Source organism: Anguilla rostrata, chromosome 10 (assembly GCF_018555375.3).
Source record: "Anguilla rostrata isolate EN2019 chromosome 10, ASM1855537v3, whole genome shotgun sequence".
NCBI lineage: Eukaryota > Metazoa > Chordata > Actinopteri > Anguilliformes > Anguillidae > Anguilla > Anguilla rostrata.
Genome location: NC_057942.1, coordinates 39,438,014 through 39,460,832, shown reverse-complemented (window position 1 = coordinate 39,460,832; position 22,819 = coordinate 39,438,014). Strand labels below are relative to the sequence as shown.

At 46.4% G+C, this 22,819-nt stretch overlaps 1 protein-coding gene across 1 annotated transcript in view; it reads right to left on the bottom strand.

Moving 5' to 3' along the window:
• Window positions 1-18,349, bottom strand: part of LOC135233451 (3',5'-cyclic-AMP phosphodiesterase 4D-like) — a 110,496-nt gene extending 92,147 nt beyond the window's left edge. The window contains exons 1-2 of the mRNA XM_064297016.1: window positions 18,113-18,349; window positions 6,832-6,951 (exon numbers count right to left, since the gene is read on the bottom strand). Of these exons, the coding sequence (XP_064153086.1) occupies window positions 6,832-6,873 (42 nt within the window). The 5' untranslated portion in view covers window positions 6,874-6,951; window positions 18,113-18,349. The remainder of the gene's footprint in view (window positions 1-6,831; window positions 6,952-18,112) is intronic.
• Between the last annotated feature and the right edge of the window lie 4,470 nt (window positions 18,350-22,819).

Here is a 22,819-nt window from a genome sequence, read left to right as displayed (position 1 = left end):
TATGATGAAGTTGAGGTTTTTCGGTGCATTTCCATTTAGAAGTGGAACTTATTGAAGAACTCACTGGAGAGCAAATGAACAATGATTCCTTTAAAAAAAATTATTCCTTCATCGGAGCCAAATGGAGCAGACAGGGAAGTAAAGTCAAGCGAAACCGCGGTAATTTTCCCAGAATCCCCTGGGCACAAGCATTCCAGGAGTTTTCATGATTACATTAAAATCCAGGGCTTATAAAAACGGGGGGGGGGTTTATCTTCTTTTTTCTACTTTTCTCAGAGAAAACTTTGATAAAGACCAGCCATCGAACAGGATCATTTCAGGGAAATCCAGACCCTTTGCATTCCAGTAGTGACTGAATTGCAGGCCCAACTCTCATCCAGAACGCCTCAAATGAGAACGAACATTGGAGTCATAGGTTTGATCGACTAGAATTATACCTCCACACTTTCACTGGAATTACATTAACCAGTCGAATGACTTCAGATCACTGGGTAGTTATAAAACTTTTAAAAAACCCACCAGTAACTGCATTACACATAATTTAAGAAAACATTCTTTAATGGGGAATCAATATTAGCCCTGAGTAAATGCATTATTCAGAAGGGCAGGATGGGTGAGCAGATTGACAAATGTCCACAAGCGGGTACAAATTTACACTGTTCGTGTGAGAATATACCATAGTAACCGGGCGTACCGCAACCACGTGCGAAAATGTGATTCTCAAAACCCTGGCCTCAGTAGCACACGTGCTTAATATAATACCAGAAATGTATTTTGCCAAGGAGGCACGATGCTGTTAACGCTTTGGCTTGTGCGAAATCGTGTGCTCAATCTTACAGACCTGCAAGCCGGTTCTGTGTAACCTCACTGTTCCCATTACACACACAAAAATACAAGGAGGAAAGTAGCCATTAATCAGAAATGAAATGGCATCACCGGCACACTGTAAAGTACCAACACTGTGGACCAGATCTTTTTTTTCAGTTTTTTTTTTGTTGTTGTTTTGTTTTTCACCTACAGAAAAGTCATCAAAACTTTTCTGTTGCATTCTGGGTTAAATCACCAGAGAGTGTGGAGCAGAGAGACCGGGCCGTGCTGTGGAATAGACTGAAGTCGACATCAATCAATTGATCGATTCGCTCAGTGTGGGGGGTGGGGGGGGTGGGGGGGGGGGGTTTAAGCCAGGGGGAGTTGGCTTTCTCCAGCCCCCACTCCTCAACCTGCCATTATCCCTGTGTAATAATGGGGTAACTGAAATCCCAGCATGTGTAGCAGCTCCCCGGAGATCAGTTTTAAAGCCCCTGTAGAATCCATCACGTTCCCCCCAGTGAAGCCTGCTCGCGAGACACGACTCTCCCTCTCTCCCTCTCTCCCTCTCTCTCGCCCTAAGAGCGAACTCAGCCTGGAGAAGAGCAGCCTGTGTTCTTCATTTTCAGCCTTTTATTTATTTTATTTTTAAAAATGAGATTTTTACTTAAAAACAAACCAAGAGAGACTCCAACACACACACAAGCGACACACAGAAATGAGGACAGTGCACAGATACGAGACACAAATTGCAGAAACAAAAGTATAAAACAAAAAGAGGAAAAATCGATACAAAGACACAAAGCCAAGAAACTAAGATAAATTGAAGAAATAAGAGAAAGAAATTTCCTGGAAAAAGAAACAAACAAAACTTTGAAAGAAGAAACATGAGAAAAACAACATAAGAAGCAAACTTTGGAAGTGAGCTTTAAGGATGTCTAAGGAGATCAGACCATGGAGCATGGCCCATTCTGTATAGGAAGAATCTCACCATGGCTACAGCTGAACTCATGGCTCTGTAGATACAATAATCATCCCTTCAAACCTCCCACAATTCGTCTTTAACAATAGTCTACGGCAGCTTGTCATAATCATTTTTACTCTCTAACATTCACACGACCATTTGAGGTTGTGTTAACAAACCTGTGCTGGCTGATGTGGGCTGTGTATCATAATAAAGACTTGAGGGAGGAGTTTTCACTGCATAAGAAATAGCAGACGCTATGTTTAATAAGCTCCTATAGGACACCTATAGAATCTTTTTTTTTAGTAACACGTACAGTTTCAGGCAGCTAATACACTTCACGTCAAGTGCAGTTGAATTATTCATTTCATATCGAAATGCCCAGCTTGTTATGAAGAACCGAAACCGAGCTCACTAAGAACAAGCAGTGGCTAATTATTGAAAGACGTGGCCTTCATGTAGCCGCTCGAGCTCGCCCCCTAGGGGAACCCTGGGTGTATTACCCTTCCCACCATAATTGCCTACAAAATGGCAAAATGCCCCTGTTTCCACAACCAAGGACTTTCTAATGAAGTCGAAGCAGCTAGATGTGTCATTTTGTGCAATATGCTACATAACAAATGCTGCCTTTCGAAGGAAGATGCATTTTTAATGGATTAAATTAAAGGCAGGCAAGTGAGATCACAGGCTCCTACAGGCTGACTAAGAGGCTGAGGCTCACTTGGTCACTGAAGCCATTTGTATAAAATAAACAATAAACCAAAGCAAATGATAAGGAGTAAAACCTGCAATGCGACAAAAAGGATAAAAGAAAAAATTATGGAAGCATGTAAGTGTATGATGCATTAGCGACAACATAAACCAGCATACACAGGGGGGTCCCCGGGACCAGCACACACAGGGGGGTCCCCCAGGACCAGCACACACGGGGGGAGGGGGGCTTGGGGGCTTGGGGGCCAGGGAGGGAGGGTTTGAGTGGCCCAGGACCAGCGTACACAGGGTTCCTCCAGGAGCAAGTTTGGGAAAAACTGGGGCTATTTAAAAAGGTGCCTCCATCTGCACCAGGACCCCAGGATCGGGGCTTTAAGTAAACCCTGAGAAGGAGGGACGCAGGAAAGGCTCCGTATCGCAGGGCCCGGCTGTGCTGCGAGGAGCCGTACTGCTTCACACCCCGAGCGTCCAGCACACTGCCGTTCCTAGAGGCTGCACTCTCTCCCCATCAGTCTCAGAGAGACGGGAGGCTGACTCGGGTGAGTGATTTGGTTCGGCGTGCCAGCCGATATCGATCCATCTCGAAAACTCCTGCTGCACCCCCCCCCCTCCCCCGACGCTTCACTAACAACGCTAGTATCAATCAATCATGTCAGGGGTGGGGTGTGGGGGTGGGGGGGGGGGGGGGGGTGGGGGGGTGTTTGGAAATCGTGCTCAACTCAGCCTGAGCGACCAATACCGAAAACCCCACAAGGGATGCTGTGAGTTAGTGAAGTTAACACGGTCAAAACATGGTCAGCAACAAACAAAACGGCCATAACATGGTCAACTAGCAACTTCGCTAACAGACCGTGGTCACCTGCCAACACCACGGTTGGTACATGGGTCACCTATCAAAACCACAGCCAGAACGTGGTCAACTGCCAACAATTATATTTACAATGTGGGGCAACGGTGGATGATAACTTCCGTGCTCTGGCCGGTGTTTATTTTCAAACACTCGGCTACGACACCCTACAGCGACCAATCGACCCCTCCCAGCCCTTCTGAATCACGTCGGGTTCCGCCTGAACAGGCAAGGGCGAAAGGGTCGAGGCAGCCCGACGTGTGGAGCAGAGACTCGCATTACAGACGCCTCCGGGTGGAATTGATCCATTTGTGATCTCCTTCCAGGACATGTTCGCCTCTAAACGGACCTACTGCACCGGTCGTTAACCTTTAAAGATGGATTCACACACCAAAAGAAAAAAAAAAGACCCTCAGCTCGCATCTGACTCAACGCCACCGACGAACTGAAGTTTCCTGGCTTGTGTGCTTCTAGGGCTTTTCAATATGGAAATGATCCTTTAATATTCAACCCTGTCCTGCTTGCTCAAAGAGGGCGCAGGGACCGCCTGCTCCGGATAGATTAATCCTTAAATATTCAGTCCTGTTCAGAATGCAGCAGCCACAGAGGACCCCAACCCAAGGCTGTCTTGCGAAAATGCCTGCGCAGAATACATAAGGTATCGCCACATTAGAGCACCAATTTAGTCGGGGAAAATGACAAGCATTGTTGGCCTAAATGGCCTGTTCTCGTCGTTATGAGTTATATTCTGTCATTACGGTCATCTCGCCTTGTTTCAATACAAAAGAACCTGCCCCAAAGCACAGGACTCCATTACACTCTACACCCATCCTTCACCGAGCTAAACTAAGCAAGTTCATTTGTATGATTAAAAAGCACATTTAAATATTGAAGGTGGAGGAGGTCTGTAATAATAGCTGTTCAGAGCTACACAAATGAACAAGTCGTTAAAAGTGACAGTTGGAGTTCAGCAGTCAAGGCTGTAATTCAGACCGTGGACGAGGGGAAACGCATTTAAAATGAACTAAGGGAATAAGACAATATTTCTTAACCTGTATTTAAATATTTATTTTTTGCTTCTGCGTTCATTTGTGAACACAAGACGCATTCACAACGGCACCTGCAGATAAGGATCACATGATGTGAATGAAGCCAGATGACCCCTTGACCTTTGACTTACGACTTCCAAAGTAGCTTGATTGCCTCCCTGTACACTCGCCTTCCTTAGCCACTGGTGGTGTGGTGCCACAGCAACTCGCCATTTTCTAACAGAGAAAATCATCACACACCACATCTGCAGGATTTATAAAAGGACGAGTGTGACACCCCCAGCCACAGGGTATTTACGTGCTGATTGACAAAATGGAGTACACCAATTACGCACCATTTTGTGAAATATTACACCGTTTGGGTTCTGCCTGTGCTTTAGACTGCTATACGCTTCTTTTTATGTGAAACCTTCTCTGTAAGTGATGCCATCATACCGTCTCAGACACCTACAGCTAAAAACCTGACACACACCCCCCCCCCCCCCACTGCAATAAGAGTTTCAACATAGTACCTACGGGACCTTAAGCCCACCAATATTTCCCCGGATAGCACCGGAGCGCCCCCGCGGTGCAGCGTAGGATCGGAACTGCGAGCGGGACTCCGCCTCTTGAAGCGTACGTTCACGGAAGCATGCTCACGCTGCACAGCTCACACGCACACCCATTTCTATCATGACATAATCCATACGAGCAGCGGTGACTTTTAATAATGTTTCAGCAGGCGATGAAATGAAAATGCTGTCTCGCAGAGCTTTTGTAAATGATATATGGCTTTATGAAGTGCCCCCCCTCCCCCACAAGCTGCTCCCAGGAGTGTTAATGCGACTCTTCTGTGGAGCTTCTTAGAAAATAAATTCACTCACACCAGCGCCCAATAAGCACGCAGACTAAATCACATCAGCTACCAGTAAGCACCCGGACTAAATCACACCAGTGCCCAATAAGCACCCGGACTAAATCACACCAACTACCAACAAGCAGCCAAACTACACCACACCAGCTACCAATAAGCACCCAGACTAAATCAGACCAGCTACCAATAAGCACCAGCTACCTAAATCACACTGGCTACCTCAAGTGCCCTGACCGAATAAATAAATAAAATCGGCTCATTTAAATAGGCATGAAATGAAGGTTTCATTTTTATTTCTTATTTATAATTTTTTTTTTTATTTTTAAATCGATCAGTAAATAAATAATAACAAACAGCGACAAAGTAATTTCCACTCTGATTATGACCCTGAACTACTGAGTGTGGGTTCACCCGAGCACCTTGAAGTATCCACAGCAGGGCAGCCATCCGTTTGATTGCAGTACCCCAGCTGCCCAGCCCATCCCCCCCCTCGCTGTGAACCCCCAAATCCCCACCCGACCGCTGGTCACTGAATTAAAGATTAACATATGCAAATGAAGCACATGAACCATGTCTCTTTCATAATTAAATTTAGTGTTGCCATCGGATGACATTCATAATTAATTTAGCTTTTACTCCTGGTGTTTGATCCATGTGCTGCCATCTTTACCTCGGTACCCCACCCTCCCCAAACCCAACCACCCCCCCCCCCCAACCACAATTCCAACTTTCAACAAGGGGTGAGAATAACCAGATACCCCACAATACAATATTATTCCGATATTTGGGCAACGATGCTATTGCTATTCGTGTTTTTGCGATTTATTGCAATGACATGTAGTAGTATGATTTTAATTCTCTTAGAATCCATTTCATGCATTAAAACCATAACACAAAAATGACATGCATCATGGAATGCATATATATTTAGAATAGATATCCGTACTAGGCACCACTGTATTAATAGTGTATTGCAGGAGAAATTATCGCAATACTCTCTCAACCCAAAGGCTGACACCCCATTGGTTTTCCACTTAATGCACATCACCTTGGTTTCTGAAAATTCTTCTTCCCTGAACCTCACTGCTTATTGGAGGTCTGTGCACTTGTATTTTCCATATGCTGTAGGGGAGGGTCTGTTGTCCAATCCTCTGCTTTAACAGTCTCTCAGAACATATTTATAAATTCATAGTGCTGTCTCCAGGAGGTCTCACCCCTCTCTGCCTCCAGGACACGTCTCCTAAGTCTATTTCTTAAGTTTTTATACAAGCTGACTTATTTTTGTTTACTTGTTTGTTTCTCATGTGCAGACAGTGTCACAGAGAAAAAAAATGTTTGCTGGGCGGAATGCAGAAGCGGTGAGAGGAATGTAAAGATGGTGGATGGAATGTAGAGGTGCGGAGTAGAATGTGGAGATGCTGAATGGAATGTAGCAGGGCTGGGTGGACTGCAGAGGCGTTGGGTAGAATGTAGAGGTGCTGAGTAGAATGTAGAGGAATTGGGTAGAATGAAGATGTGCCGAGTGGAATGCAGAGGTGATGAGTGGAATGTAGAAGCGTTGGGTTGATTGTAGAGGTGCTGGGTGGAATGGTGGACTTACGCTTTTTCTCCGTCTCTCTGCCAAGCAGCTGGTCTTCTTCATCGCACGGACCACGCTTGTGTACCACAAGGGGGGGTACTGCACAGGGTAACCAAAAACCAACCGTCCCAAGCACAGAATCTGGCAGGGAAGAGAGAAGGGAAATCAATGAGCACCACAGATTCAGCGCAAAATATGGCAGGGCAGGGCCGGGTAGGGTGAGATAGGACAGGGAGAATGACAGTTTTTGTATGACCTTCTGTCCTTCTTCATAGGGGCTAGATACGAGTATACCCTCTTTTGCCCTCTAGTGGTGAGGCATGGCTCCTGCAGTTAATTTTTTGGGGAGCAACTAAACACATGAGGCTGTAAGTGAGGGACACTCCCCTCATATCCCGGCCCGATACCACACACCATTTTCCCAGCACCCATAAGAGCACACACAGCAAAATGTCCAGTGTTAAGTCAGCTCTAACCGACTACAACACGACCCCAACAGGGACCGCGTGTACCAGCATTGATTTAACACCAAACATATTTACCGCATGGTTCCACCTCAGCTCAGCCTGTCCTGTGAGCTCATGCCTCAGCAGACGGAGGTGCGCAGGTCACTGACCAGTTTAATGGTGTTTTAAACACACCCCCCCAGCCCCGCCCCCTCCCCCAGGGCACATCTGTCTCCATGGAAACCCCCAGAGACCCAAGGCACACCATCCACATTGTGAGGGCAGGTTGAGAGAGAGGAGAGGGAGAGAGAGAGAGCATAAGAAACAAGAGGATGAGAGAGTTTGAGAGAAAGAGAATGAATAAGGGGTTATAAGTGTGCAAGAGAGAGAAAGGGAGGACGACTGTGAGAAGGAAAGGAAAAAGTCAGAACGACAGACAGAGAGAGAAGTGAGAGACCCATGACTGCAACAAGTGTTATAGCAACCACTGTACCAGTGCTAATGCTGCAGTGACCACTGTAACAGCACTAATGCTATAGCGACAACTGTACCAGTGCTAATGCTGCAGTGACCACTGTAACAGCACTAATGCTATAGCGACAACTGTACCAGTGCTAATGCTGCAGTGACCACTGTAACAGCACTAATGCTATAGCGACAACTGTACCAGTGCTAATGCTGCAGTGACCACTGTAACAGCACTAATGCTATAGCGACAACTGTACCAGTGCTAATGCTGCAGTGATGTCGGTTAGCACAACATTCAATTCTCCTCAGCATTATGCTACAACTCAAAGATGCTCCTGCTACACGAACACCTAATTGTTCATTGAGTGGAATGAAAAGTTCTGTTTGGTTGTGGGGCTTTTGATACTGACAGGAGAGGGTGTTTGAGTCACAGTTCAGATCACTCATTAATTCACGTCATTGTTTGGACCCCCCCCCCCCCCAACCCCCACCTTTTAGAAATCTCATCCCCTGTCAACAGCAGACAAACAGTACACAAGTTATCCGCTTTTTCTCTTCGCTGAGCTCCTCGAATCGATTGGCCGTGAGAAAGCGGTGGAATCGTGACGCGCGAACGCGGCTGCGCCGTCGCGGCAGGTAAAGGATGGCTTCATTAGGAGCCGTTGATCAGGAGATTAACGGGGAGAAGGGCCTCACAGAGTGCTTCTTTTGTAACCCCATTGATCCACCTTTGTTTACTGAAGAACATAACTCTGCAGGTTCACAAGTCGGTAACTGGATAATGCACTGTGGACCTATGAGGGTGGGCTCCCTCTCTCCCACCCTCTCTCACGCTTTCTTTCTTTCCTCTCCCTCCCCCCCCCCCCCCCAGGCTCCCTCACACTCACATACACACTCAAACAGACACACTCACACTACCCAAACAAACATGCTCATACAAAACTATCACAAACACACTCACACTGACATTGAAATAGGTTGATTGTGTCACCATACAATGTTATTATCATGACGTGGGGGGGGGGGGGGGGTAGTCAGTAGTAGCACTCCAGGGCCAGACCAGTAAACCTCTGCTCTACATAAAAAGTGCCAAGCAAGCATTCCCTATTAAACTTTATTTCTCTTTATTTCCACAAACCCAACTTATATCATTGGAACCTGAATAAATCATGCCATTTTCCTACAATTTTGATCACAGAACCAAAAGCAGTCAGCTTTGCCACCGTAAATATTTAAAGAGAGGGGGGAAAAGAAAAAACAAAATGCCTTCTTGCTGACTTACTGTACTGTCAATTATTGAAGCTAGTCCCTGCAAAAAAAAAAAAAAAAAAAAAAAAACTTTCAAAAGGCAAAAAGTTCAGAGCTGTCGCATCTCTCTGTGGCCCAGAACGAAAGCCCCAGAGAGAGGGGGTGTCATGGCGTACAGTGGGGGTGTCATTGCTCTGTCTGAAATTCTGCCGTCTGTAAGCAAGCAGACAGGAGAGAGCGACACAGACTGACAGATACTTTCTTGAGACTCAAGTTGCCTTGAGTCCATTTTAGAAACCCCTTTCGCAGTCATCGTAGCCCAACACAGACGGCTTCAGTTCGCTCACGCTCCCTCGTGCTGATGCAGTCTACTCCAACCGTCAAACTCGAGATATCAAAGGCTCGCTACAAGGTTCTTCCTCAGATCTCCCCTACCGTACCGCAACACTCTGAATCTTCGCATCGCGTGTTTACAGAACAAGCGTTCATCTGAATTAATGCAATCTTTGAAGTCGAAAAGCACAACCAAAGCCAGGACCACACCCGTGTGAGAACCCGGGAATTCTGAGCTTTGAAAATGCACCGTGGTTTTACAACATGGCGCCTGCAAACCCACATTTGAAGTTCGTTCATTATTTGTAAAAAAGGAGTGGACAGCTGGCCAAGCGTCTTCCGTAGAGACGGAAGGGAGAGAAAGACGGTCAGAAACAGGCAGAAACAAACGAGCGAAAGGAGCAGCACTGCTCTGGGCAGAGAGAGATTTCTCAGGTGTCTTTGACCTCTTCCCCCCCCCCCACACACATCACTAATGGCGCCCCCTGCTGGTGACCCCCACAGCTACAGTGGCGGTGGAAATCATCGGTTAAGGCAGCTGTCGGAGAGTGGGGGGGCTCCGTCCCGACGGGGGGTTGATTCGCCGGGGCCTGCATGTCGGGGCGAATGACTCACCATCCCTCTCCACTGCAACTCAAGAAGGGGGGGGGGGGGACCCCAAGTGGCACAGCAGCTGAGGACCGGGGCTGCGGGTTCAAGTCCGGGATGATTCCTCTGATTATGCACCATTAACCAATGTGCTGTCAAGTGCCGAACCAGGCTGTTGAGACTAGCTCTTAACCTGGATTTCATCGGTTTTATTTCGGTCGCCCTGAGCAATTTTACCCGGCAAATAAATAATAAAAATATTCCTCCAAGCTATAAGAAGGGCCAGGCAGTGCAGATGCATTATGATGCATTATAAGCCAACTCTCATAAGAGAAGTGAAACTCTTCAAAAATAGTGATTGCTGTCAGCGGGAGATTATTCTACTCTCAGAAGAAAAGGAAAAAAAACATGGTACAGCACTAACCAGAGGCTCCAGCTCAATTTCACATGCAAAGAGCTTCTCATTCACAGACACGGAGAATAGCAGAGAGCTCCAGTCCTGTAGGCAAGTGGTGTATGTGTGCGCGCGTGTGTGTGTGTGCGCGTCAGAGAATGAGAAAGTATAGTGTACGGTACATTCACACACAAAGAACCGAGGAGACTTTTTGCTTAAATACTCCATTATATCTGTGATAAGCTGTATCTGATTTTAAATCAGCAAAAAGTTGCTGCATTTCTGCCGATAACTGTGCCATCACTATTAATAACATGCACTACTTTAAATTAAATGGAGCAGTCATTGCTAAGGAGTGGCAGACCAGAACATCAGTTTTTCCCCATTAAAAAAAAAAAAACTCTAGCAACAATCATTACTCATGTACTGTTCTAGCGCCCCCCAGTGGTAGTCACTATAATACCACGTGTCTTGTTTCTTATGAAGGGAGACCAAAATTAAAGTACAAATAAATCATTCTTTTTTAATTTTCCACAGATGACTGAAGATGAATGGTGGTTGAAAAAGAAATTGGGGTCATTTCACATTTTTTGAAATTAGTTATTGATGGAGTGCTTGGGGGGCAGGTAATAGTGACAGAGGACTGCAATGTTTGGTGGGCGGGGGGGTGGGGGGGTTGAGTCATGCATCTGTACCCATTACAAGTTAAAAACACTGCGACGCCATGCAAGGAGGTGGCTGGGTAAGAAGCAATCAAACACAATGGCAATTTAGATCAACTGAGATTCTGTCCAAGCAAATCACTTGCAGTCAAGACCAAGAAGGGCAACAGCAGCACTAAACAAACAGCCTCAAAGCCTGAGGGACTCTTAATGGGAAAAAACAAGGTTCAGAAGAGAAACAAAAAGACCCACATAGCAGCACTGACCAGAGTCTCTCCGGCAAAAGCACAGCAAACTGCCTCAATAACAGGTTGTGCTCCTTCCAAATCACCCTGAGGTGTGCCGTCTGTAGATTCAGCATCAGCTGTGCTGACTACAAATTACCTGCAGATTCAGCCTCACATTTTTTCGTCTGTGGTTTCAGCATCAGCTGTGCTGCCTGTACATGAGACTGCAACCCATGGACCTGAATGCCTCCCAGACTTTAAGCAGGAGGTTCTGCCCATGGTACAAAGAGGAGAGGGGCTCCTCCTAGACCCCCCCCCCCCACCCCAATCTGTCCCTCCCACACCACTCCTGGGCTCATCCCCCGCCACCTCCCGGAATCGCGGGGTCAATGAAGCAGAGCCTCTGGCTTTTTCAGAGATTGGGTTACAGGAAGCCCTGCCGGAGGATGTGCCCAGGCTGGTCCCCGAGGAGCCAATCAGATGTGCCCGCTGAGAGAGTCGTGCCTGCAAGGCGGCGTGACAAAGTGCCGTTTCCTAGTGATAAACGCAGCCACAGCCAAACGCTCCGGGCTACAATTACACTCTTAATATTCTTTAGCACACATGTCAGATGCTATAAATCACTATGTCAATGCATTTTTAAAAATGCAAATAAAACCGCTGTGATATATAAAAATCTTACAGAATGTCGGATGCCATGTGCGAACAGCGGCTGCAAATGTGCACTTACATACGTGCGATAAAATGTTTGAAATCATTGCATGAAATTTGTAAAAAATCCACGCATGCGCGCGCACGCACGCACGCACGCACGCACGCACACAGCTGGTCTGGTTGAACTCGTCATAAGAGGAACCTGCGGGCGTTTTAAATAGGGCCCTCATGACAGTGCGGGACCATGGGGGGGTGGGAGGGGGGCGGGGGCGTGGGGTGGTGATAACGAGGGCATAAATCTTTAAGGAGCGCAGCGGAGCGGACACGTCCCAGGGTAATGGAACCTCCGGGTCTCTGAGGGCAGAAGGGTAGGGGGCATGGGGGGGGGCGTGGGAGGGCAATGCGTTTGGAGTGGCAGTTCATCAGCAACACTTATGAGAATAACCGAATGGAATGACCTTGAGTTCACCCCACCCCCCACAAGCAAACCCCCCCCACACACACACACACACCCACATGCACACACTGCCTCCAACAGTAAGAGGGAGGAGCTCTAAGGACAGTGATCACGTTGCCATGGTGAAAGGAGAGCGAGGCTAACGTAATGGGCGGAGCCATGATGTACCAGCACGCCAGTTCAAACCAATCATTGTGTTTAGCTCTGGGGGCGGGGCTTTGGACTGACCCAAACAAATCAGTGATGGTGGCTCCTCCCATTACGGGGTTCATGAAGCCTCACACTCCAGTCGCTGCAGGGCTGGGGCCTCATACTGTATAGACCCCCAGTGCATCAATACCCCCCCCCGCGCACACTTATACATTCAAGCATAAAAGTACCTAATCAAACACACAGACACACACACAAGCATAAAACAATACAAACACGTACACACTCACACTCTGAAAATGAAGTGAACTGGCTTTCACTTAATTGACGCAGAAAGGCACTGTTTTTACACCCAAACACTATGCAATGGCGTGAAAATTTGAAGTGACATTTTTTTAATGACATTTCACAACATAACTCTAATTGCATACAGTTAGATAAAGAGTGGAGGAATAACGTCGGAAAAAAAACGAGGCTCAGGAAACACAAAAGCCCGGATGCAACATGTTTTCCGGGTGAAATTAATATCCCGAGATTGGAATCTTCCCGCGATCCATCAGGAAACGGAGAAGAAAAAAATAATCGAAATCTGAGATGAAAGGGTCCACCTTGGACATGCTCCTCCGTGAGCTTGTGTTTTAATTTGATTCCAGCGGAGCGGGGATTTGACCAATCCCACCGCCCCGACGGCTGCATCCAGGGGACGGCAGAGCGATGGGAGATTGGGTCACAGGAGGGACGTCGGCCAATGAGGAGGGGAGGCAGGAGAAACGAGAGAAGAAGAGGAGGGGAAATAGGAAAAACGAGAGAAGAGGAAGAGGGCAGCAATCTCAGGTAGAATAAGCAGGGATTTTCTTTTAAACCCCGAGGATGTCCACACTGTTGTTGTGGTTGTTCGAAACGGGTCCATGCACTCAGTGATAGTCGCAAGCAGCAAAGCCATTGGTTGTTTGTTTGACTCCAAGCGCACAATGTCTAACACACACACACAGAGCATTTTCCCTGGCACGGTTACGAGAAAAATAACCTTGAACGGTTCATGGATGGTTAACAACAGGATGGTTAAATTCCCTTTCCTAAAAAAATAGGTTCCATTTTATTCTTTATTTTACAGTTTTAATAGGCTTCTCTCTAATCAGCTTGTGAAGCCGCAGTAGTTTTATTAACTGTTTTATGATTACTGACTTATTATGTGCGGTATATATTTACTGAGCCAAGTGGTTGGAGGAGGTTTGAGGAGAGAAGGCAGTTTAGTAGTGATTTTTACTGCCTCCCCCACCTCTTCAATTGCTTACGCCCACTCAATGTTCTGGACTACCACTGGACAATGACAAGGAGCCCATCAATAACCACACAGTGACATCCAAGAACAGGAAGTGACACACCTGACAGCCTGTTGACAGTGACTGAAACTTCCTGCTGTCAGGCTTGTGACACACCTAGGGTGACCTCTCTCTGAACCCTACTTAGATAGCCAACTTCACATTGACCCACCCTTCGAGAACACGATTGGCTGGAGAGAAGGAGAGTGCGGGAAGGTATCTTATTGGTCGATTAAGATGGCACCACAAGGTAACCGCACCTAGTTCTGGAAAGCGGTCAATTGAGGATTTAGCACAACAGGCTTACAGGCCTGAGTGATGGTGCACTGCCGGCAAAGTTTCTCAACTGAAGTTCCACAGTAAAAAACACAGGCGCTACACATTAATTATTTACAAATACACTGACAACTGGACATTCAAAAGCTTTTTCTGGAAACCCTTACAGTGAGGCAGTGGATCAGACAGTATGGCAAAAACTAACAATCTTAGCAAAAAGTTTCTGAAAGGTTTCACTTGTCTGTTTTCCCAAAGTGTGTGATCATATTTAATCACCTTTATTTCTGTGGTAAAAAGTGCCGCTCTCCGTGTTAGCGAGGCGCATTAGCATCAGCGCAGAGAACAGAACACAAAACTACCAACTTTAACTTTTTCCCTTCGCCCCGCTATTTCTCCACAGCGCGGAACCGAGCTACACGGGGAAACCCATCAAGCCAAGCCCGTCGTCGCGGGCAACAGCGTTAGAGTTCTGTGCATTTTCAGAGACGGGGAGTGAAAGATGCCGGTCCGTTTCTGTGTATGTGTGTTGGGGTGGGGTGGGGGGGAGCGTGGTGGCTGCGTGGGCAGGTGGGCTGGAGGCAGGGGGGGTGGATGGCAGTGAGGGGAATTTCCCCAGGACCCAGTTTTCAGTGCCATTAGCCCGGGAGAGGATGGAGTCGGAGCCCATCAGCTTCCCCCACACCGAACGAGGCGTCCAACATCCAACAACCCTCCCCCAGCGTCCAAATCGCAGCCCGAGGCAGGCCGTTAGACCCGAAACCCTGCTGGCACCCCCATTACGCCCCCCGCCCCTCCTGAATGGAGCAGCCCAGCCTGGGGCCCAGGGGGATGCTTTTCTGCCTTACCCATCTATTTATGCCTGGTGGAGCCTATTTTCTGTTCCCACACTACAGATTGTCAGACAGACGTAACCTTGGCAATGTGCCACAAACAAGATACAGACCGAAACTGGGGTGCGGATGTGACCATGAACTCACATCCACTCACTATACTCACATCCACCCAGTATACCCACATCCACTCACTATGGTTACATCCACCCAGTATACCCACATCCACTCACTATGGTTACATCCACCCAGTATACCCACATCCACTCACTATACTCACATCCACTCACTATGGTTACATCCACCCAGTATACCCACATGCACTCACTATGGTTACATCCACCCAGTATACCCACATCCACTCACTATGGTTACATCCACCCAGTATACCCACATCCACTCACTATGGTTACATCCACCCAGTATACCCACATCCACTCACTATACTCACATCCTCTCAGTATACCCACATCTACTCACATCTTCCCACTAGACACACGTTCCCTCACAAGATGCGCTTCTAGCCCCATCTGCTCACTACACACACATCTACTCCGCTTGCACTCACAGTGCTCAAGTGAGGATGTGTGCAGCATCTTCCATTAGTTCACTGAGCCAGCTACTATGGAGGAGGGGGGGGAAGCAGGACATTTATATTTTCCCCTGCTTTTACTTTTTAGTGACATGAAGCTGATGCTCATTTGGTAGTGTTTATTCCAGACACCGCATCCATCCATGATGGACAAGGTCAGAGCGCGATGGTGCGGTCAGCCATGCTAAAACATCCCGTGGTATACCTCAGCACATCAGGCGTTCACGCCGGTGAGGGCTGGGAGTCTGACCACGGAGGAAACAAGCTCGCTTTCTCACTATCAGCAGCCAATCAGAGGCCTGGACTCCGACTCGGTGCAAATCCATATTAAATTACAGTCATTACTGCTGCTCACAAGAGCTATCATCAGCCCCAATAAACTGCCTGCACCTCAAACAAAAAAGCCCTTTCAGCTTTTAAAAAAAAAAAAAGCTGAAGCTCTTTTCTACAAACCCTTAGAAAAGAGTGAATTAGAAATCGATGTGGGAGGAACAGGACCACGCATTATCCCCGTCTGCCAGTGTGTTTGGTGACTGAGAGCGTGTCGGACCCTTATTTTCAAGGGGACAAGCGTTTCATCCTGCAGTGAAATGCTTTCCACTTGACTGTTCAAAAAAAAAAGGAAGACATTTTCCCGTGCCTTCTTCCTTTCCCAAAGGCTGCACATTAATTTAAGGCCGGGTGAATACAGAGGCGACAAACGCCAGTCTAGTCAAATCTTTCATCTTTTTCTTCATTTATAACATACACAAGAAAACACACACACATACTTCCCTCCTCACCCTGAATGAATTCACAAAAGGAATAAAGTAAAAAAAACTACCAGAAATTCTCATCTCTTATCCCATGCATTTTCATATTTATATTCTCTCTGTCGGGGGAAGAAACTTCATGCTGCTTCTTTAGTAGGTTCCCATATTTAATTATTTTGTATTTCTTGTGTATTGTGGCCATACTCATGGAGTACATACTTTCAAAAAAAAAAAAAAAAAAAACAGTTGAGTTGTCCATAGCAACTGCTACCTAGGTAACAGTCAGGAGCACTCGGGGGTCAAACGATGGTGGCTGCATGATCGCTGGTGACAGAGCGAGCAGCCTAATGTCACCCAGGGGCGCAGCGTGGCTTTGGGGGGCACCCACCCCCCCCCCCCCTTCTGCCAATTTAACACAGCCTACTGAGCAAAGAACATCGCGCCCCTACCTGCCATATGACCCATGACCTGTTTTTACGTAACCTTGGAAACTGCCGAATCTTTTGTATCCGAGAGTTAACAATCGTGTTTTCAAGCGTCAAAACGAGCCAAGGTAAATGCAATAAACAAGGGGGAAAAGTTGAGTATCTATGTCAGGGGTCCTCAATCTTATCCAGAAAGGGCCGGTGTGGGTGCAGGCTTTTGTTCCAACCAAGGAGTTACACACCTGATTCTGCTAATCAAACACTAGAGTCTTCTTTGCAAAGGATCTTGATTAGTAGAATCAGGTGTGTAACTGCTTGGTTGGAACAAAAGCCTGCACCCACACCGGCCCTTTCTGGATAAGATTGAGGACCCCTGATCTATGTGATGGAGTATTTGTGGGAATTTGAGCAGTTCAGTGCCTCAGAGAGCTTGAATTCTTTATTTTTTTTAAAAACCCAGAAAAAATCTCAGTCTTTCTTGAAGGCAGAAATGAGCAGTAAGAGCATCTCTGTCCCACAGCAAACTTTTTTTTAATGGTCTGCCAATGTTTATGACCTTGCCAAGACTCTGAAAACAACAAAAACCGTTTATGGAAAAACTCTTAAATAAGGAGACAAAAAAAAAAAAAAAAACCTCTGCCTTCAGCACAACCCCAGAAGACCCCAGTGTGAAATCTGACTCTGACTCTGTTTAGACTTTGAGCAGTGGCAGAATGAGGGAACAGAAAATAGCTTGTTTTCAACAAAACACACACACACACAATGCATTATATATATACACACACGTACACTGTGTGTGTGTATGCAATTTGTTGAACATAAGCAGTATTTTATGTTTTCATGCTTCCTCATTCTATTACTGCCACTGCACATAATATGTTTAAATCGTGTGAGTTTCAAGTTCCTCTTAAACCATAAGTCAGGAAGATGGGCTGCACCCTACAGAACCTTACACTGTTCATTTAGGAGGAGAATCCCCTGTTCCCACACAACAGATGCAGGGTTTTGCATTCAGACAACAGGGCATTTATCAAATCTATGTACTCTCTCTGCCCAATCCTTCATTCTTATATTAACATGGGAAAACTGTTCTGAGATGGAAAACACACGCACACACACACCAGCCAAGCCCAAGATTGCCCAAGATTGACGTTTCAGAGCAGTGACGCGTTCCAGTGCGCTCCTCCCTCCAGCGTCATTCGCTAATTAATTCGCATAATTAAACTTGCACCTGGTTAATGGTCGTTTCTCGGTAGTTTATATTATATGAATCGCATAATTACATTTACTAAATGTAATGTGCCGTTTTATGTAGAAACTCGGTTCTGGAAAAATAATGCATTATCGGTGGGTTTGGTTGTTATGTCTCGCAAAGTTACAGGTAACGTTACCGGTGAGGTAACGTAAAATATATCAACGCACAAATGAAATGTACCGCTTCCTCTTGAATTGATTTTGCTCGAGAGGAAGCAACTTACCCGGAGAGGTGAACGAAGCGTAAGGTCAGCACAGATGAAGCGCGTCCGGCATTTGCGCGTCTGGTCTTACGGTTCGCGTACATTTTTCTAAGGGGTGTGTAATTGGATATATAAAATCATATTCTTGTACAGCTATATCGATATAATTTCTGGCAGGGCTGCCCAGCCCTGGTCCTGGAGATCAACTGTCCTGTAGATTTCCACTACAACACTAACGCAAGCACACCGCACGCAACAGCTGGAAATCCTGCTGAGTTGCTAATTAGTAGAGTCAGGTGTGCCAAATTAGGGTTGAAATGAAAACCCACAGGAGGGTAGATCTCCAGGAACTGGATTAGGCAGCGCTGATTTATTGTGTTCCCTTCTCTAGGAAAGGTAGTTTATTTCTATTAGGCCAGGTACACAAAAGTCCAGTCCTAGAGGGTCTGTCTGCCTACAGATCTTCGTTCCAACCAATTACCTTAGTTTTCAGACAGCTCCATAAACCGCCCTGGTTCACTTGATGTACTTGAGCTCAATAAAATCATTAGGATACACCTGCAGTCTGCCACCAGGCACCAGCTATGGTGGCATAATGAAGAGTATAAGTCAGCAAAAAAAAAAAATATATATATATACTGAAACAGGTCGGCCCTTGTTGTACACCCCTGTATTAGGGTGAATTTATGGTGGAAAAATCGGCCACAGTCACACACACACTATTAGATGCGAGAAATTGCGTATCTACTGTAAAACTGCTTTCAGAAGTTTTTTTGTTTTGTTCTGAGCCCCCTTTTTTCCCAGTCTGTCACATTAAACTTTTACTTTAATGGTCAGCCTATTGGCGTGACATGCCTTGAGCGACCCTTTCCGACTTCTCCTGGGACGTCCGCTAATGTAAGGGACAGCAGGAATATTCTCACATTACAGAAACTCTCAAGGGGCACATTAAATCTGTTGAGGCTGTTCCTCACTCTTGACATTTCCACTTCAGGGAGTCTGGCACTGGCGTGCTCAACAGCGCCCTCTCTGGTGAAAAGGGTCAGGACAGAGTTTCACATTGCGGTTATTGTAAAAATTGGCATGGATTTGATCAACATTTGTCCTTAACTTTGACTTTCAATGAAATTCAAGTGTCCACATTTTTTAGCAAACAACCACAAGACTGAGATTTTTTATGCGGTTCTGTATTTGCCAAAATGAGCTCACAAACATTGTGAAGGAAAACTACAAGCACATGCATTTATTTGTTAGTAAGTATGATGAACTAATGATTATTAATTTCAGGACACAGACTCTCATTTTTCACTGTCAGGGTTTACAAGTCAGAGGTCAAAAGGCAACCAATCAGAGATCCAGGAAGAGGCAAAGTTACTGAGGAGCATATGGAAAAAAACTTGAACATAACTTTACAATTTTTACCCCTCGCAAATCACAGACATAACAAAAAAATGTCCTCAAACTTTTCTGAGGAAAAAAGCTATTTGCTTGTTTTTTAGCTCCTTCTGCTGATGTACTGGTTAGGATGACTGTTACTTTATGAGATAAACAGAATCGCGTTCAGATACTGTGCATCAAAGTAGAGTTAAGCGTTGCTAAGTTTCTGAGGCAGGTAAACATGTTTGAAGGAACACAAAGTTAAAACTTTTGTACTAAGGTCTGCTAAGCTGAGCTGTGTCAGAGTTAAACGGTGAAACGGTCCTGGGACACTTCAACGGTCGGATGAAACAATCAAATGCTACATCTGTCACCCCACAGAGTCACACAGAGTCACAGCACAACACCTCGCTGGGTTTAACTGTGCCATTGGACTGCAGTCGGGATCGCCTGTTTGAAAAGCACGCTCTTAGATATTGTGAGTGTGTACACACACACACACAGTAACACAGTGTGTGTGTAATTCTATATATAGCAAAGCAGTTGCACTGCTGCAGCCCAAGGAGAACGGCTGTGAGGTTTTGGGAACTGAGCCCTTGACTGTACCCTGTGCACACAGCGCAGTGGGCAAGTTTGCCGAGCAGCTAGGACACAGAAGAGTCGCACTGCGCACCCCCCTGCTGCGCCCCCCCCACTACCTTACCCCCTTATACATCAGTTACCTCTACCCTGCTCCCCCACCTACAACCCCAGAGAGACACAGGGTATCATAGCCACGGGTGGCGTGAATTTGCTAGGCAGTGCAAATTCACTGCCCCCCCCACCCCCTCCTCTTCCTCCTCAATGACAACCGCAGGAACTGCAGAAGCCCCAGCCTCCCAGCCCCACAAATTCAGGAGTAACAGGAAGGTTAGACAACTTACTCTGTCACTGGGAGAGAGGGAGAGAGGGAGAGAGAGAGAGAGAGAGAGAGAGAGCGAGAGCACGAGAGGCAGGGAGGAATGGAAGGACTGCGTCGAACCTGCCGGCTGGTCCAGCTCTCTCTTCCACAAATCAGGACGCTCTCCCCCCAAAACAAAAAAAAAATTTAGAGAAAAAAATTTGAAACAGAATAAAGGATGAATGTGCTCTGGTAGTCCGGGGAAAGTTACCCCCTCACACCCCCCCCTGTTCTGCTGTTTGTGGTTCTCCTCTTCACTGCAACTCTCATGCCCTCCCGCATGCTACCTCGGGAACGATGATGCTGCAGAAGCTCCCGGCTCATTGGCTCGGCGAGCCAAGCCCCGCCCCCAACCCCAGCACCTTCCAAAATACAAGTTACTGTAGCTGAGGCAGCAGGGTCACAGCTGACCTTCGGTCAGTCCTGTTCTCATACTAATAATAATTATAACAATAATAATAATAATAATCATCATCATCATCATCATTATCTTTGTCATAAGGCTAATGATGTTACAAGACAGTTATATGCAACCTGACACAAATATAGACCTACAGCTCATACTGTTAATTTATTTTAACTAAAAAAATACTTGAGCAGGAAGTCACTTGAGAATAAAAAAAAAAAACATTATTATACAATGGAGACCTGGCCAAGATATGAGCAGCAAACTGTAATGCAACATAAAAGTTGCATGTTAAATCAAGTGCACAACAGCACAGTCACACACAGAGCTTACCTGTACTTACCTCGCTCAGAATACACAGCGTGCTACGGTATAAAACAATAATACTCTTTCTACCACAGTAGTGCTTATGCAAGGGTTTAAAAATTGCCCAGGGATATTTGCACCTGCAATTTTAACGTGTTTCGCAAGTCATTTCAAGCCCTAGGGGATGACATGCAGTTATGAAGAACAGGAAATAAAAGTTGTTGTTTTTTTGGGGTTTTTTTTTTTTAAGGGACCTGTCAGGATTGCTTGTAGGGGGGCAGTTCATTACAGGGACTCTGTGCTGTTTGGCTGATCCGGGACCAGTTGTACGCTCTTTTGGTATGCGTTCAGTTACAGCATTCACCATTACGAGAACGCCCAGGAAGGTTTGATCCTGTCACTTTGAGGAGTTCATTGTAAGTTGTGTAAAGGTGGGTATTTGTCTGTTTAGACCAGGTCTGGACTGCACTGAGGCCGAGAGGCCCGTCTCTCAGACAAAGCAGGTGACCGGTCTCGTGCGGCAGGGGGTGCACAATAATTTAGGGCCTGGGTTCAGCCCACCTGATACAGTCAATGAAACTACCGCCGCAGCCACAGACAAAGACTCACACACACACACACACATGTACACAAACACACACACAGACGCACACTTACACACACACACGTATACACACACACACACACACTCACACTCACACACGCATACTTACACATGCACACACTCAGTGTTATCCTCTGTATTTATCATTATGCTTCATGTCTTTTTTTGTACATGTGAATTCCTTTGTATCGGGTTCACTTGATGACACCCGGAGCAGGACCGACTCATGATAAACTCACGACGTCCTCCCATGCCCTGCCAGTTAGCCAGGGGACATGAACTTTTCCGCATTTCGCCACGGCACGCTTCGTCATCTGCCATTACTGTCTCTGTTTCCCTCAGAGCACTGGTGACATGTCACTGAGCAATCAGGAACGACAGCAACTGCACAATAGAGTGGAGCCCTAATGGAGGCATTTGGAGACTACTAATAACAGTACCTGCACACCCACCAGAGTGGAGCCTTAATGGAGGCATTTAGAGACTGCTAAAAACAATACCTGCACACCCACCACAGTTGGAGCCCTAATGGCGGCATTGGTGGAATACTAATAAAAATAACCGTACACCACAGTGGAATCATAATGGCAGCATTTGGAGTTTATTTACAACAATAACTGCCTACCAGAGTAGAGCTGTAATGGTGGGATTTGGAGTTTACTAACAACAATAACTGCACACCCCACCAGAGAGGAGCCCTAATGGCGGCGTTTGGAGAAAACTAATAACAGTGATGGCATTCTAGATTGGAACCATATTGGCGGCGTTTGGAGTACATTAACAACAGAAACTGCCGACCAGAGTGAAGCTGTAATGGCTGCATTTTGAACTCACTAATAACTAGTAACTGCACACTGGAGTTGAGCCATAATGGCTGTGCACGGAGATCACTAATGAAATAATTTCACGTGAGATTGGAGCCGTAATGGCGGTGTTTGGAAATCAGGAATAGCATTAAGGCACACATTCCCGCTCTCTGGGGAGACGGTAGGGTGATACAGAATGTCCTCGGTACCACAGCGTTTTAATCTGCATGTTCCTGAACCGATGAAAGCGAAGTGCTTAAACCCGATATGAGCTCCTCGTGCTGTTCTC